Source organism: Melospiza georgiana, chromosome 3, assembly GCF_028018845.1.
Source record: "Melospiza georgiana isolate bMelGeo1 chromosome 3, bMelGeo1.pri, whole genome shotgun sequence".
Lineage (NCBI taxonomy): Eukaryota > Metazoa > Chordata > Aves > Passeriformes > Passerellidae > Melospiza > Melospiza georgiana.
In genome coordinates, this window is record NC_080432.1 from 38,980,767 (window position 1) to 38,997,559 (window position 16,793).

The window sequence follows — 16,793 nt, forward strand, 5'->3', positions numbered from 1 at the left end:
ATCTGGATGAAAGAAGGTTGTAATCTCTCAATATCATGTAGAAATATTCTCATTGTCTTTATGGCAGATTAAATCCAAAGGCTACTGGTATCTTGAGGTCTGCTGACAATGAATGTCACAATTCTTTGCTTAAATCTATTTACCTCTTAAATTAACTTGACATCTGTTGATAGATATATTCCTGTACACTGAACTCACCCAAAACAGCTCTTTCCTCAGGTCCCAGACTGCAGCAGCAAATGCCTTTTCCTACATTTCTCCACAATGGAACACATTTCATTAAGCTATTTCACAACCATTTGATCCTGAATTCTTCATACTAATGTCTCAACATATGTGGGATACAGTATGATAAATCTAATTATTCAATATAAACAACATATTTAGTATAAGAGTAGATGAAGATAGTATCACACTTGGTTAAAATTTGGTTTAAGGAATTCTGAAGCCATGCACTATCCATGGCCATTTTCAAGGAAGGCTCCTCTAATGGAAACAAAATAGGTTGAACTTCTCCTCAAAAACTCTGCCACACAGTTCTGAGATCTTTCCCTGTATTCCAATCTTTGCCTTCAGTTCCAGCAAAACCAAAACCACAGCAGGAATGAGAACTTTCACTCTTTCACTGAAGGAGCAAATTAACAGCTGTTATTTTAACAGCTCAAGTAATTTGATCTAGAAAGATTTCAAGATGATCTGTGGAATAACACAAAGACAGTGGAACACTGCTACCAACTCCTACTTCCTATCAGAGGGATCCATAAGCTCCCAATTTAAAATGCAAGTGACCTGATACATGATTCTGAACAGGCTTGTTTTGGTTTATTCAGGTAAGTATTTTCCAGTACAATGAAACTTCATTTAAGGTGCAATGATTTTACTGATACAGCACAGAAATAGTTTAACATCAGTTTACTACCTTGCCTGCTCAGTCACAGGAATGTTCTGCTTATGAAAACATGGTTCAGACTTTCAGTAAGCAGATTTACAGCTGGGCTTTGCTTGACCCTCTGCTGCAGAACTGTTACAGTACTGAAAGAGACACAAACCTTTTCAGAAAAAGCCAAGACTGGACATGGGCTGCATTACACACTGATTCAGTGGGTATTTAAATAGCTGCATTTAGCATGAGTAAATGAAGGGGAAAAGGTGGGTCTAGAAATATTCAATCACCACGAATGCAAACAGCTGCAAATCATGAGATCCTGGTGAAAGATTCAGAGATGACCAAAATATTACATCCAACCAAAATGGCAGACATCCATTATATTTTAACTACTCTAAGTAGTGAAATTTGTAAACCTCCAAGCAGCATGAAAACAAACAGGGTAACAGGTTAAAAGGGGAATAAATTCCTCCAAGGTGTTGTAAGATTCCCTTTTTCACCTATTCTTCTGGATGACCTTCCCATTAGTACAGATCTTAAGCACCTGTTTAATAAAGTCGCAATCAACAGCAGAGTAAACAAAAGAGACTTTTAACTGTCCAGTACAGGCAAGAGGTAAGAAGTTGAAAGATCTTGTGGACTAGGCTCTAAAATATTCTTTTACCATTTATAAACCAGACTTAGAAGAACATAAGGCCAAACAATTATTCTATATTCTTGCCACATAATTATGTAAGACCTCTCTCCAGAAGGAGATCTGATTAAACATTTTTGAAATAAAAAAACATTTCAGAGGATAGGTATTTTTAAAAACGTATTTTTCCCCTAATGCCATTTATTGAAAATTCACATCCCTTTCTTTTAGCCTACATTGGTTCTAACGTAGTTTAGTTAACAGCAAAACATACTGACCTAATTTACTTCCTTTTTTCTTTATGAAAAACAAAATTCAAGGACAAAAGGCAATTAAGCTGCCTTTCTAAGTAAGGGAAAAAATCCTAAGTATCCAGAGCTAGAATTGATGACATAGAAGTCATGCTGTGCCAATCCAAGGGAAAGCAAGCTAGTATGTGACCTTGCAGTAAGGGGCAAGAAGAGAGATGTGCCAACTTTGTTTTGACAAGATCATCTTTGAAGGACTAAAGACAAAGCTAACTTCTCAGTTGAGGTGCAGTTAAGAAGACTCAATTATGTCTGGATGTACCCATTGGTAGAACTTTTTTTTCAGTGTAAAGCAAAACAGCATCTATCAGCACAACTTTGGGGGCTCAGGAATCTCCAGGCACTTTACAGAGCAACCAAGGCTACCTTATCTGTAGCTGTTGTCTCTGAGAACAAGACTTTCAAGTGCTTAAGGAGGCAGTTCAACAATAATGCAAACTGTTACCTTGTCACACAAAGCCCATGATGCCTCAGGAACAGCATTCCCCCACAGCCTTCTCAAACACAGCTCCTCTTCCAGTCAGCATTGCCTCAGAAGAGACTCCCACTACAAAACTACCACATGCTTCAGTCCAGCTGTTCTAGCATGGGCCAGACAAATTCTTTGCCTCATCTCCTTTGTATTTACCTTTCACTGCTTCTCACACTCATTCTCTGGTTAGTCCTGCTTTTACTCCACCAAGCAGATGAAGCCCAGGGCTTTCGGCTTTCTCATTATTTCCCATGACATGATCTTGCATATATATGCATTCACAACACATTTGTGGCCAGATAATGTAACATACACAAGTCTGACCTGATTTTTATAATCTCACTCAAATCTTACCCTTTGTCCTTTCCCAGTATTGTCACCCACTTTCATTTTACCAAAGATTTGAGATTTAAGAGTTATTTTTTCATTCCTTTGAGTTCCAAGTTTTTCAAAGTAGCACTTGTCATTAAGTTTCACATAAGCATATAGTATATCTCTAATTTCTAAAAAAAACAGGAGCAAGCAGAGGCAGTGGTCTGCAATGAGTAAAAATCCCATTTAAGCAACCATTATCCTCCACAGTGGAATTTCCTTAGCTCCTTAAGAGTTTTCTTTCCAGTTTTATTACTATCCTTTTAGATACTCTTTATGAATTCCATAGATGTTTTCAAATCACTAAAATTGACCATCATAACCAGCAATACTTGATTAAAATATATGCCTAAAGGTACAAAGTATATGCCTAAAGGTACAAAGTATATGCCTAAAGGTACATGCAACAGCATCTAAAAGAGAAAGCAGCACCAACTAATCTCCTTCACTAAGTATTATTTCACAAGCAAAGAAGACAGAAAAATAATCTAAGATGACCATCAAAGCAGTAATTTAGTCACAAAACCCACTGGACTAGAGAAAAAAATACACCTACAACTCATTTTTTATATATATACATACACATATATATATATTACATACACACACACACCATTTCACATTATACTGAATAAGACTTTCACTTTGCAACAAATCAAAGAGCAAGCAGAACTTGCTTATGTTTTAAAACAATACAAACTATTTTCTTCTTCAGCAAAATATCAACAATAAGGTTTCTGTCTTCCCCTTTTGGAAACAATTTCTTTGAAAATATTTAACTTATTGTGACATAACAAAGGCATATTTAAAATATTATGCACCATATAGAATTGATTTTGTAACACTTTTTCCACTAGTAAAATACAGGCATACTAGTCCTAGAAAATTCCCTATTAAAAATTCTGTAATTTAAAACAGCTCTTCCTCTGCAGCATAAACAAAGCTCTAAATCATACTTCATAAAAGTTAGATAAAAATACTTTAACTAGCATAAAAGGCAGGACAATGTCCATTTCATCTCCAGATATTTGGTGTTTAGATTTATGCTTAAAGATTTGTGGATATTAGTAACTCACAATCCATCACCAAATACTGAATACCTGCAGAGAGAATCTGGCATGTTTTAAGAAAAAAGAGTTTCAGTGCCCCAACAATTTGATAACTTGTTTATTATCCTATTCACAATTGCTGAGCTCCAGACACCAAGGGAAATTCTGGGAAATTAAATGCCAATATCAAAGAAAGAGCTGCTAAATCACATGATGTAACATTAGCTCATTTAGCTTTAATTTTACTCCCAATCTCAGATTTCATACTTTCACCTCCTATATGCTTTAATCACTGTAAAAAGAACTCAAGTCCTCAGTGTCATCTGCTGTCAGACACTGATATTTCTGTTCTTCTGTACTGTAAGATTTGAGCTCCAAAACAACCTCTCAGAACAAAAATACAATGTTTCAACACCGTGCTTAGCAATATCCACACACCCTACAGCAGGACATTATTGTTCCATGGCAGACAAACAAACAGACCTTCAGTTAAGATTTTTTTAAATGCAAAAATTCCATTAGACAATTCAAGCAGAGATAGCTAATATTTCAGATACTCTAAGGGGAACTGGGGGAAAAGCATTCTTTGTCTCAAGAAATTAAAAAACAAACAAACAAACAAACAAACAAAAATTAGGTTAGAGTTGTGTATGTGCGTAACACAAAAATGCTGAGGATAAACTATTACTTTTTCTGCAAGATGCCTCCTCCCATACATTAAGTGAAAAACTTATGCAGCATTTTAAAAACATACAACAGTGTTAAGAAGAAAAAATAATCACAATCTGGGCAGACTCTGCAGCTGCCCCTTTGACTTATCAATTTCAGTAAGCACAATTTCAATCAAGTCTAGATAAAATATACTAATCCTAAATAGACCAAGTTTGTCACCTACCACTTCCTATAAGCTGCTTACTATCCTGAAAAAGGGAGAGAGAGAAGAAATGCTAAATTAAATGCCAAACAGTAGCAGACAGCGCTTGTTTGGCTGATTAACTTGTAGACAAGCATTACAAATAAATCTGAGCATGGTCTGCAGCAAATTAAATTCCAGTGCTTTTAAGAACAAAGAATTCCTTCGGAAAGAGGATTAGCAACTTTACACCCAGGAATGCCAGTTTAATTTAATTGTTCCACAATCCGATATTTAATATGCAAATATCATTTTGATATATAAGAGAAAATTTGAAAAAGTGAGGAAACAATTTCAATGTACAAGACGACTGTCTCTCTTCTGAACTGCAATTATACAAAATAAAGCCGGCCGAGGGTTTTTTATTACTGGGATTGCATTCTATTAACATGAATCAGAACAAGACTAATTAAAGGTTAAAAACTTTAAATGTTTCTAATTAAGAGTCTAAATAGCTGCACTATTAGAGTACTATAGTTAAAATCCCACCTCGATGACCTTCTTGGCCTCTTTGTATTTTCCTGTTTGCAAGAAAGCGAAGAAGAGATCGTAAAGAGCCATCATGTCACCATATTCTCTGCTTATAAAATCTGAAACTAAAGACAGAACAAAACTCATTAATTTACTCAATATACTGAAGCATTTCAATATTTATGTCAGACATTCCTAACACCAATATTTTCCAAGCCTCATAAAAGATAAGCTACGGGGCGATAATTTTGAAACAAACAGAATGATTATAACATGTGACACAATTTGTTGTAGCTTTGTGGCTGAGTATATTTAAAATGTTTTTCTGCGCTATATTTTGAACTATATTCAACAAAATAGACTATACTGGCATGCTCTGCTCATAGAAAGTGAGGATATATGGTTTGTGAACTGCACAGCTATTTGAAAAACAGATGTATTGTTTTGTTAGTGTGATGTGTTACTATTAATTCGTTTCTTAACAGTAGCATACATAGCTAGAACAAGTATTAGCACTAATCTGTGAGAGCTCAATGATGTATTATACAAACAGAGCTGTTCCATGTTCAAAATTACAATCAATTTTTCAATCTGAAGAATGCAGGCATCATATTAGTGCTTTGAAGTTAATATATTAAGACAAACTGTTTTTTCTTTCAGTTGAAAGAAATTATATACAAATCCTGAAAGAAAAACCCCCAGAAAACACTTCATATTAGTAGACAGCATTTGAGTACATGCAACTAACCCTTTTGCAGAAGATCAGCATCTCCTTTTTCTACCAGTTTACAGCAGATGTTATGGAGTTGAAGAATTTTACCATACTTCTTGTAACAGCTGATTAAAGCTTCCAGAGCTGCAGGCATGTCATCCCTTGTGGAAAGAAACAAAACAAGAATAAAAACATTCTGAGCAGGAGCAATCCATGCTGAAAGCACTTTAATCTTGAAAATTTCACAGAAAATTCATTTAGCAGTCTAAAATCCAAGTGCTTATTCCCCCCTCAAGTCTTACTGTTTTTGATTCCATGACCACTTGTTTACTACAAATTAGCCAAAGGTGTGAATGTTCCTCAGCATCAGATGCACTTAAATTCTGAGCAATATTCTTAAGTTATGCTATGTCCTATCTTGACAAAACCCAAACTTCATGGAAATTTCACTTAAGCGCTTAACAGCTTTATTTTCTCATTTATAAGTAATACCGTGTACACTCTACTACCTCTCTCTCTATGCTTGGGCATTTCCAGTTTTTAAGTTCTTCACAATTATTCCACAACATTTTGTTTCAACAGAGATCACCAGAGTTAAGATAACCACAGCTCATTACATTGCTTTACACTGGTTTTACACCTTAACAGAGTGCCTGTAAAACATCTGTTGATGTCCACTCCATCACAGTGGAAGGGCTATAGCATTATTACGTTCTATATGAAAATCAGAATACAACAGATATTTTCTACTTTAAAAAATACATTTTTTGCAGTTAATCCAACAATATAGTGTGGTACCAAAATGTGTTTTATGCTGGCCTATTCATGTCAGACATGGCACTAGTGTAAGGGTAAGTAAGTGTACAAGATGGCATTAAATGCATTTTGTCAGGAGCCTTTGAGCAGCAAGTAGAAGTAACACAGAGAGTATTTCCATTTCTGGTACCTCAATCCTTCACTGAATTTTCCCCTATGTACAAACTATTAACACCTTCAGAAGTACACAAAATTAAAATGCAAAACTGGAAAGTCATAAAAACAATCACAGTAACAACAAATACAAAATAACCTTCCATATTGTGTAACTCTAATTGTACTTAATCATCTGCTGCAGACCTTTTTTCAAAGAATTACAACCCTATCTTGAAACAAAACCAAACAAAACAAAGCAAAAACACCAGAAACAACCAAGGACAACCACAGAAACACTGGTAAAACAATAGGTCAAATTATTCTTTGAAGGGTGAGGTTTAAGCAGAAACAAAGCAAGACCACACACACAAAATGTAAGTAGCCAGGCAGTCAGTGAGACTGCATTTTAGATTCCAAGAGCCTTATTTGATACGGGTGATGTAAGTTACCAAAGGGAAAAAAAAAATTAAAAATCACTTAACAACAGCAGCTGAGATGCTGACTCGAAATAATGATTTAACATTCCCGAAGCTACATTCCCAAGCATGATGAAAATGTTATTTTTCACCAACAAAACCTTAACAAATCACGACATTACTGTTAAAACAAGCCCAATTCAGATGTCCTCTCCTCACACTACATTTCTTGTGCAGCACAGATTTTGCTTTTTCAAAGAATAACTAACTAAACTACCATATACTACTATCATTATCTAGGCTAATATTTTTTTAAAATTTAACAGTAAAACACAGAGGAAGAATTAATTTTATTCAGTAATACTGGCATTCTTTAAAAGAACCTAAGATGATGTATTTCTACCTTATCCCCCTTACTGAGCCCTGTTTACAGTGCATCTTCTGGCACCCCATGGAGTCATTTGAATTTTTGTCATTTGGGGTGAAGACTAAATTACAGGTTAATTTCAAAACTGCAAGTAGATGTTGCAGTCTAGATTACTGTCATAAAAGCAAAATACTATGGTAGTTACCATAGTCAGATATAAAGATTTATATAATCAGTATTTTTCTCCTGCTTTAGATGCAAGTTCAGTTAACATCTAGAAAAAAAACAGTTTTACAGAAAACTACTCAATTTCTAAGGAGGCACAACAACATTTATACATTCAAATTAAAGTTTTCAGTGATAAATCTAGCTTTTCAGACTGATGCTCAAACAGCTCTAGTATTGTCTCAGCTGTATTCCTAAAGGATTAAAGTGACTGTTTTTAGGTCAAAGCTATCAATAAATGAATGAATAATTGCAATGTCATTCAAGCAGTAGCATTAAGAGTTTTCTAGTCTCTACATGTATACTTCTGAAGGCATTAATACTGCACATGCAGAGAAAAAAAAGTCAGCAAAGACCTGATACAAAAATAAATTGAAATATTGTACTTGTAACTGGGACGTACTGCTCAAAGGGGCTGAGTAAGTTTGTGTTTAAGGAGTACTGTATCTTACACACTGATGTATTGTTACAACTGTTTTTAATCTACTAAAATCAGATATATTTGTTCAGTTGCATTTAATCAACCAACCAGTCATCCACAGTTTACCAGAGAATGGGGTTTACAGAACATATAAATACTAAAACTGACAAAGACAAATATAAAACAAGAAAACACAGAGAAGTTCCAACTTGATAAATCACTACTGCAAAGAAAAAATTATCAAGCTTATGCCTGTACTTGAGCTCCTATGATTTAGCAAACTGCAGTATTTTTTAACTGTCACAAACTGCAGTTAATTCCAAGTAAGTACCAGCAGCAACTTTTGTGAGCAGTTTTTACAGTCATTTTCGAAAATGAAAAATAAGGAACTCACTGTAGGCTTCAAATTTCAAGCAGACATAACATTTTAATATGTTTCTTGAAACAATTATAATAAAAAGAGCTGCACAAAAGAGAATTTCTACATTTAAGAAAACGCTATTTAGACATAATGATTTCAAACTAACAAACAGCTGTACATTTGAAAGTATTTGGGAGCCTTTCTGTAAGAAGTTATGCATGTCAAACACCCTTTTATCTTCCCCAAGGATACTTACTACTCTAAGACATTAAAAGCCTTCTCTAAAACTACAATTTCATTAATATGGTTCTAGTCAAAAAGGGAAAAAAAAGCCCATATATTCATAGCTATGTTGGAAAAACCATATTTCTGGCATCAGTTTGGAATAAACAGTATTTAAAGTGTGAACACAGACAGTCCATGCTTCATTTTGAGTTGGCCAGATACTACAGCTTTAAGTCACTCACAAATACTATCTTTTCAAGACTAAGACCTGTTCCACTTAAAGATTAGGTGTATTTTTCTGGCACTTTGAAACTTGCTCTTTTAAAAAAGAAGATACACTATTATTTTTGAATGACAGAAGAAGCCTCAGCCATGAGTACATTCTGCTTGGCCTTTATGCAGCCCCAGGGGAGTCCTATTTGGGCATTATTTTCCAGCTGAAGTTCAAGTTAAGACACCAAGTTTTATGATACTTTTCTGTTTAGAGTGGCTACGAAGTCCAAGGTATTATGGGTCCAATCTTCCAAAATATTTGTGTGGGCAATCTTAATCACACAAAGCTATCTGAAGAGCCAAAATTACTCAGGAAGTGGAAGGTTTGCAGGATACACTGTGGCAGGACTGGCTATAGCATTCCCCAATATTTCAGCCCCCCTCTCTTTCAACAAGCCACTCCCGTCTTGCTTAAAGAATGTAGCACTAAATCCAACCCTTTTCCTTGTAATAAACAACTTTCCCAACCAGAGAGTCTGCCTGATAAAAATAAGACTCCAAATATTGATTTTAATTGGAATGAAGTGCTGCAACATTATGCATAAAGCTTTAGTGAAGTGGCAATTTACCTAAGGGGTTTACTGATTGAAAAGCTCTCAAACCTGAAATCACTAGAGAGGTAAAAAGAAAAAAGGGACTCTCTGGAGTGGGGGTGGAGGGTAGCCTGGTAAAACAAATCCCTCTCTACAAATCTGAAGCAGATGTTAGTGTAGAGGGAAGTCAATTCAGCAAGGTACAATCAGCTTTACAAAAATTATTCTGTAAAAAGAGAACAGGCTCTTGAAAGAGCTAAATGTGTTTCTGTTCATTTGCTGTACTAAGGAATCTTCAAGGAGACTGGTGTTGCAATTACAACTAATCCTCCCCAAAAAATTAACTGTGTTGAAGGCTTTGTAATTTCCCTAGGTACAATTTAGCTGTCACTTACTTTAAAATTTACTCAAACATGCGTTCGGAACAGCACTAACTTCACATGTCAAGTGCTTTCCAGCCAATTGAGTCTAAACTGGAAGTCGGTGTTAAACAACTGAATGATTAGACAAGATAGCTCATTTCCCTGCTCTTTTGTTCAGAATAAAATGCCACATTTACATTATCAGACTCAACAGGATTTTCTGACAGAGGGAGAAAAAACCCTAGTGAACACTGTCCATAGCAAGCACATGAAGCCTGTCATTTACCAATCATCCTTCAAAAAGCAATAGCCATGAATGTAACTTAATTACGACCCAATGATCCTTGACGAAAAATCATCTTATCACTGTCCTGTCCCCATAGGGCAAATGAGACACTTTTGTCCTTTGGCACTGATGATGCTAAATTCCTAATTGCAATAATGGAGTAAGAGAGCCAAACATCCCTAATTTCATTGCAACACATAAGGAGTTTTAATACAATATTTGAAATAAAGCTGCTAAAAAAATTAGGAAAAAACCTCTCCCCAGTAGAGACATGTGTCCCCCACTAAAAATACCACTTCATTTACAAAGATGCCTGTTTTTACAAGTGCATATAAAAGTCAAATAACTTGTAAGTGGTGCAGAGTGATCTCAAAAAGAATCACAGGTGATTTTAACTCTGTGAAAACAACAGAAGGAAAATTGTCAAGGCACTGCATTCATGCTCTGTCTACTACATAAGAAACTAATCAAAATGGGTTTATATGAGATTAATGACAAATGAGCACACAATGCTCTACTGGACAATGCTGTATTAAAATACACTATTTTTAAAGAAAAACAATCCAACTATATAGCCTTTTTATCATTAAAGATATAGGTATTAACAGCCTGTGTTCCCTGACTTAAAACTACAAAATAATCTACTCATATGGTCTGTAACATAATGCTTTCAAAGTTAACCTGCAAATTTTCTTCCCTCTGCTTAAGAGTACTTCTTATAACAAGAATTAGTAAATTTTCAAACCTGAAGATTTTTTATTTTTTGTTTCTTTTCTCAAAGGTGAGTTTGTAGAGAACTTAAGCCAAACCCACAATACTTAAAAATCTTAGTAATTTTTACATGATGTAGATATCAGAAGTTTTTCTAATTATCAGCAGGTAGAAAAATCAGTTCAAAAGTAAGACATATTTTAAGACAAAGTACAAGTTCTTTAAATACCTGCAGATTTTCTCACACAATCCAAGGAAGGTTTATGACATTATATGACAGACCAAGACCATATGGATTGTCTTAATTTTTAATGTGATTTTCCCATCTTGAGAAACTGTTCAAGGTCATAAATAAAAAACAAAATTTAATGCAGGGGGATAGTTCCATTACTCAGTGTCAGAAAGTCTGTAAAGTAAGCATAGGTTCTTTCTCTAGTTACTTCAGTTAAATACTTCACAGAATATTAAAGGCAAAATGTCCATTCTACTAGAATGTTGGCTTTTGTAAAGTTATGCTGTCCACCACCAACATTTTTTTTCTTTTCCATGCTCTGTTAAAAGCTTTTAACTTGCACTAGGACTTAATAAGAACTTAAGAATATTCAGGATTGGAAGAAAAGGGTGGATGAAAACATTTTATACCTGTAATTGTTGAAGTCTTCAAAAGCAAATCACAGATTCCTTTACAAGCAATTAAAAAGTTTGAAATAAATTAAGAAAACAAAACACTAGTATAATCACTACTGCGGAACATTTTAAAATACCCCAGAATTTATTTCAGAGTCATGCTGATGACCTGCAGCTAAATGACAACATTGCAGCATGATACCTGAGCTGTAGGATGGAAAACAATAAGCACTACTACTGAAAGAAATGACTAACACTTATTTCAGTCACTCATAACTTTCAAAATTCTCTTGGCATATCTAAGAAATACAAACAAACCTCAAACCACAACACCTCCCCCTTGCCAAAAACCAAACACCCCAGTAAAAATGCAGTTATTCCTCCTACGCAAATATGCAGGAAAAAACCTTCCAAATTCTGTCTACCATCAGAGAAGATGTAGTCTCTCCATTAGCATACTTTCCTTTTTATTTATATGTATGAATTATATTGGCACCCCTACAGTTAAGGACCAATGACTTCAAGCCATACAATTCCAAAGTCTGGAACTACTTTCTCCTTCGTGAATCTAGTCGCATCAAAAGTTCCTTTATTAATAAAAAAACCTCTAACTTTTTATAAAGTTTTCCCAAAAACTTGTAATTCAAAAAAACCCAGTGGAATCAAAATCAAATAACACTCATTACTGTCCCCCTCTTCATCTGCACATGATCACACCTTTATCTACACCATCATACACTGCATCTCAAGTGAAAAGAGCTGAAGTAGCACCAGGTACAACTTGCATGTCAATGTGCATAAAGCAATTATGCAAAAGGCAGCTGCTCTTATGCACACTGCAAAGCATATCAGATATTTTTCCGACACATTAGTTACATATGATTGCAGTTAAATTGCTTTCATAAACATCTGCCTGGCTTGTGATGCAACCAAGGCAGAGTCACTGACTGAGAAGATGTACACTATATTCTTAACTGCTGACCACTTATTAAAACACTGTTTTTAAAAGAGAATGTGCACACATCTACCAAGAGTTAGCGCTTGCTCAAGAATTTCCAATACAGAAATGTTATACAGACCTTGCATACCCAGAATACCTACAAGAACTAAAAGCCCCTATTGGCTGACTTATATGATAATACGAAAAATCATTTATTTCATAGATATTATATTTATGCCATTAACATTTTGTTTACATGAACCAAGTCTTAAGAAATCGATTCATAAACTCTAGCTACAAGTGTCGAAAATCCAGGAACTACAGAAGTGACACGCAAAAGAATAATAAAAGGATTGTGAATATGGTAAAGGAAAAGCGACTCTTGCCTTAATTTTAAAAGGAAATTACTATAAAATTCATATGCATGTTAATTCAAATATCCTACACGTCATAATGAAAACTTATGCAAAGGAATAATTCACAAGGAATTAAAGATACTTCCCAACAGAATGCCTCTACAAAATTCCTTCTCTCTAATAAATGGTACAAGTATATATTGGCAAAATCCCTCAAACATAACAGACAAGACAGTATTTGCTTTGAATTTTAAATACAGAAACACAGCAGCCTACTGGCAATGATATCAAATTATTTGAATTACATGAATTAAAAATACTTCAGTATTCAACAACCGTCCTGCAACTCACCTGAGATATACTGGAAGGCACAGCAAAATAATGCTGTTTTGATGTGGTTCCACTTAACCACAAGAGCTGACACTGCACCTATCATGCACTCAATAGCTATCTTGTCAAACAGACTTTAGAACAAACTAATTCATAAGCATATTCCAACATATAGCCACTTCATCTCTGATGTGCCCGTAAAACACAGCTGCTGTTCCCAGAGATCGTGACATGATGTCTAGCTGATGAAAAGAGACTTAGCTAAATGAAGAAAACATATTTGTTCATTACTGCTCTAAGATCACTTCAGTAATTGCACGTGCGTGAGCACTTCCAGACACGTATGCGCAGCTGTGAATTGCGTACACAGGTCACAGAACACATATAAATATCATAACCTGGTTCATCTGAAGCCCAAGCATAGCTTACTTTTCAAGGTGAACTGTAATCAGAGGGGCATGAAGGGCAGCAGTTCGCACCAAGCCCAGGTTTGCAATGGTGTCATGTAATCGATTCACTGTTTCAACTTCACCTCGCGTGGCAGCGGCATTAAGAATGCGGAGAAAAGATGCAACTGTTCTGCCTGAGATAGGAACATCCTTCTCTTTCATCTCCGTTAGAATGTTAATAGCGTCTACAATGAAACAACACAAAAGACCCTTAGGTAATTTCATGTAGGGAAAACAAACTGCTATTAAAACAGCATTTCAAACCCAGCAGGAATGTAAATTCTGGTGTATAATGCCGATTTCAAGTTAATTACTACTTGCATTTCTAAACGAGACTACAATTATAAATCCACAATAGCATGGTTTTATCATTTTCCTGCAACTTTGACTACAAATTATAGATAGGAACTGTGTGCCCACTCTGCACCACATAACCCTGTACAGCCTGCCCTATAGCTGCAAGATTCTACTAAATGGATGCTTTTATCGTTCAATGCTAACATCTGCTAAATCACTCCATTGTTTCTTCAGCAGATGGCTTGTCACGAGGCCAGATAATAAAGATATGTTTACACTGTATATACAGCCAGACTAATGGTCTGATACCGATAGGGCCTGTTTGCTGTGTCGATACTAATTAGCCAAGGAGAGCCAATGAAAGCTTTCTAACAGACTGCATGTTAAAACATTAGGTTCATTAAGCTTCATTAGTAAGGTGGAAACAAACATTTTTGTATATGGAATAAGTGCATTTTTATAATGTTCTTAATTACTGCATAGACAGAATGTTTTGACCACTTTACATTTGGCTACATTTCTGAATTATTTTATTTTCTGAGGAACATTTATAGTCTTAAAAGCAAGCTCATATTTTCAAACTGCTTAATGCAGAGGTGGACATGATCTGATTTATTATTATTTGGACAACATCAGCTTTGTTTATTATTTTTCTAACAGTAAGCTTAATAAAAGGCCAATACAAATTTCAAAATTGATCTTACATGAAAAAAACTGTATTAGCTTTTTTGTTTTGTTTCACAGTGCTTTAAATAAAACCATTACATTTTGTGTCTAGGCTTAGACCATGTTTTATAGTGTTACTTTAGTTGTTACTCTACAAAATCATAGAACTCAATACTCAGAATTGTCTTCTAAAGCTAATGACAGTCTAGAGTTATTTTTAAAGATCAACCAAACCATGTAAGCCACAGAATTATATCAGACTAAATTACAAAAATCAAAGAGCTAACAGCTTAATGCAAACATCTAGAAATGTGAAATACGCTGTTTGTGGAACACTCATTAAAAAGCCAAAATTTCCAGGCAGTTTACAGATTGAATATAAAATCCAATAGCAAACATAAAAAAGAATAGTAACAGAAAAATATATACTTTATGAAAAGTTAATTTTTTTTTTTGCAGTACTTGGCTCTTATGAGAGGGTTATGTTTATAGGTTTTATGTTCAGCCTTCAGACCTTCTTAAGCAAAAACAAAGCCATTAGTCTAGGCACATACGCAATTTGTGCCATAAGTCATGATCTTCAAACTCAATCCAAACAGCAATGCTAATAAAAACTAGCTGCAGAAATGCAAAAAGCACTGAGCTGTGCAAATGTAAATGACAAGCTTGCCAATCCATTAAAACTAATGGCCTGCACTGTCCAAGCATCTCTGGTTGAATTCACATGCAAATTTGTATGCAAAATGTTCAAGCACTTTTCAGGACATGATATACCATTAATATCAAGTCACATTTTTATTCTCGAGGCAAGATACCTTTATTATATAGCAGAAACACACAATGAAAGCAAATGGATTACCTTCCAGTCTACCATGCTTTTCTAAGACTTCTATCAGTGCTACGTACTTTCCACTGTCAAGAGCAACAGGTGAATTCTTAGGGAAGCTGGAAATTAAAGCATTAAGAATTTTATCAACAGAGGCTGACATTTCATAGCTTCTGCTTAAATATTTATTTTTAAAAGTGCATAACACAGCCACAGCATTAAGAGCTAAAAATGATAGTGAGTCTTAAAGGAAAAATCTGATAGAATTGAAAAGATGCATTATTAGAACATGATTTAAAAATATGATCCATGCACTTTCCCACCCTCAAAAGCCAAAGGTTATGCTTCTGAGAAAGGCAGATAATTAAATCCTCTAACTCTAAAATAGGGTATTTTTCAGAAGCAAGGGAAGAAAAGTTCAGATGACTGGAACGGGGCTATATTTTTTTTTGACAGAGAGACTGAAACTATTTGCCTAAGTTCATAGCCACTATTTTAAAGTTTCTTCTATGCATTGTTTCTTTTCTCTGGAAGTACTAAAAGTTAATTCCTTCACCACTATTTCTTTGTATAACAATCCAAAGAGACACTTTTTTGCAATATGAGGCTACGCTTGAGGCAGATCAGTAAAAATGTGCTATTGCAGTGAAACTCCAGCAGAAGACTGAATTACACTTCCTGCAAACTCACACTGGGGACTGTGTGAGAGAAGAACTGCAGTCAAAGCCAATACACAACCCTTATTTGTAGAGTGGCAAAATTCTTTATATTCACAGCTCAATCATTTCACATAATTTCTAACACTAGCAAGGTGTAATGAGCACCTGGCTGCCAACCTACTGTAAAACCTAAACAAGTACTTTGTGGGTGTATGTGAGAGAGAGACCCTGAAAGTCACATATAACTTGTTTTCAATTCACTACAGCACCAGACCAAAAGGAGCCCTTTGAGGGAAAAAAGAAAGGGACAAATAAAAGGATCATCTGTAAGAATTTGCTCCGGGGCTAAGTCATGCATGGCATGTTTTAGCTGGGAGCTAACTTTTACTGCCAAGTTTCAAAGAACTGAATATAAAAATTTAAAACAGAATGCTTGTTGACAGTCTTAAAGTAACACTACTCAAATACTGCTATTCCAAAAACAATATAGGTGTTCCACACTCTAAACACATTCTAGGTGCTTTGTAACACACAATACAGGTGCCCATCTTTAACTGTAAATTAAGCCAAAATTCAATTTAGACACCATGCCTGTTTAAAATAAAAATAAAACATCTTATGTAGCAATCTGCCTTTTTCAAAATAAAAATAAAATGAAATTACTGACCACAAAAAGTAGCTGCTTCTAATGTTCAATTACACAAAGCAAATTTTTTTGTTTCCAAAAACCACAC

General features: G+C 34.9%; 1 protein-coding gene across 1 annotated transcript in view; it reads right to left on the reverse strand.

The window, feature by feature from the left end:
• The window catches only part of LRPPRC (leucine rich pentatricopeptide repeat containing), an 86,753-nt gene that overhangs the window by 32,702 nt on the left and 37,258 nt on the right, over nucleotides 1-16,793 (reverse strand). The window contains exons 22-25 of the mRNA XM_058021089.1: nucleotides 15,434-15,519; nucleotides 13,592-13,796; nucleotides 5,854-5,978; nucleotides 5,124-5,230 (exon numbers count right to left, since the gene is read on the reverse strand). Of these exons, the coding sequence (XP_057877072.1) occupies nucleotides 5,124-5,230; nucleotides 5,854-5,978; nucleotides 13,592-13,796; nucleotides 15,434-15,519 (523 nt within the window). The remainder of the gene's footprint in view (nucleotides 1-5,123; nucleotides 5,231-5,853; nucleotides 5,979-13,591; nucleotides 13,797-15,433; nucleotides 15,520-16,793) is intronic.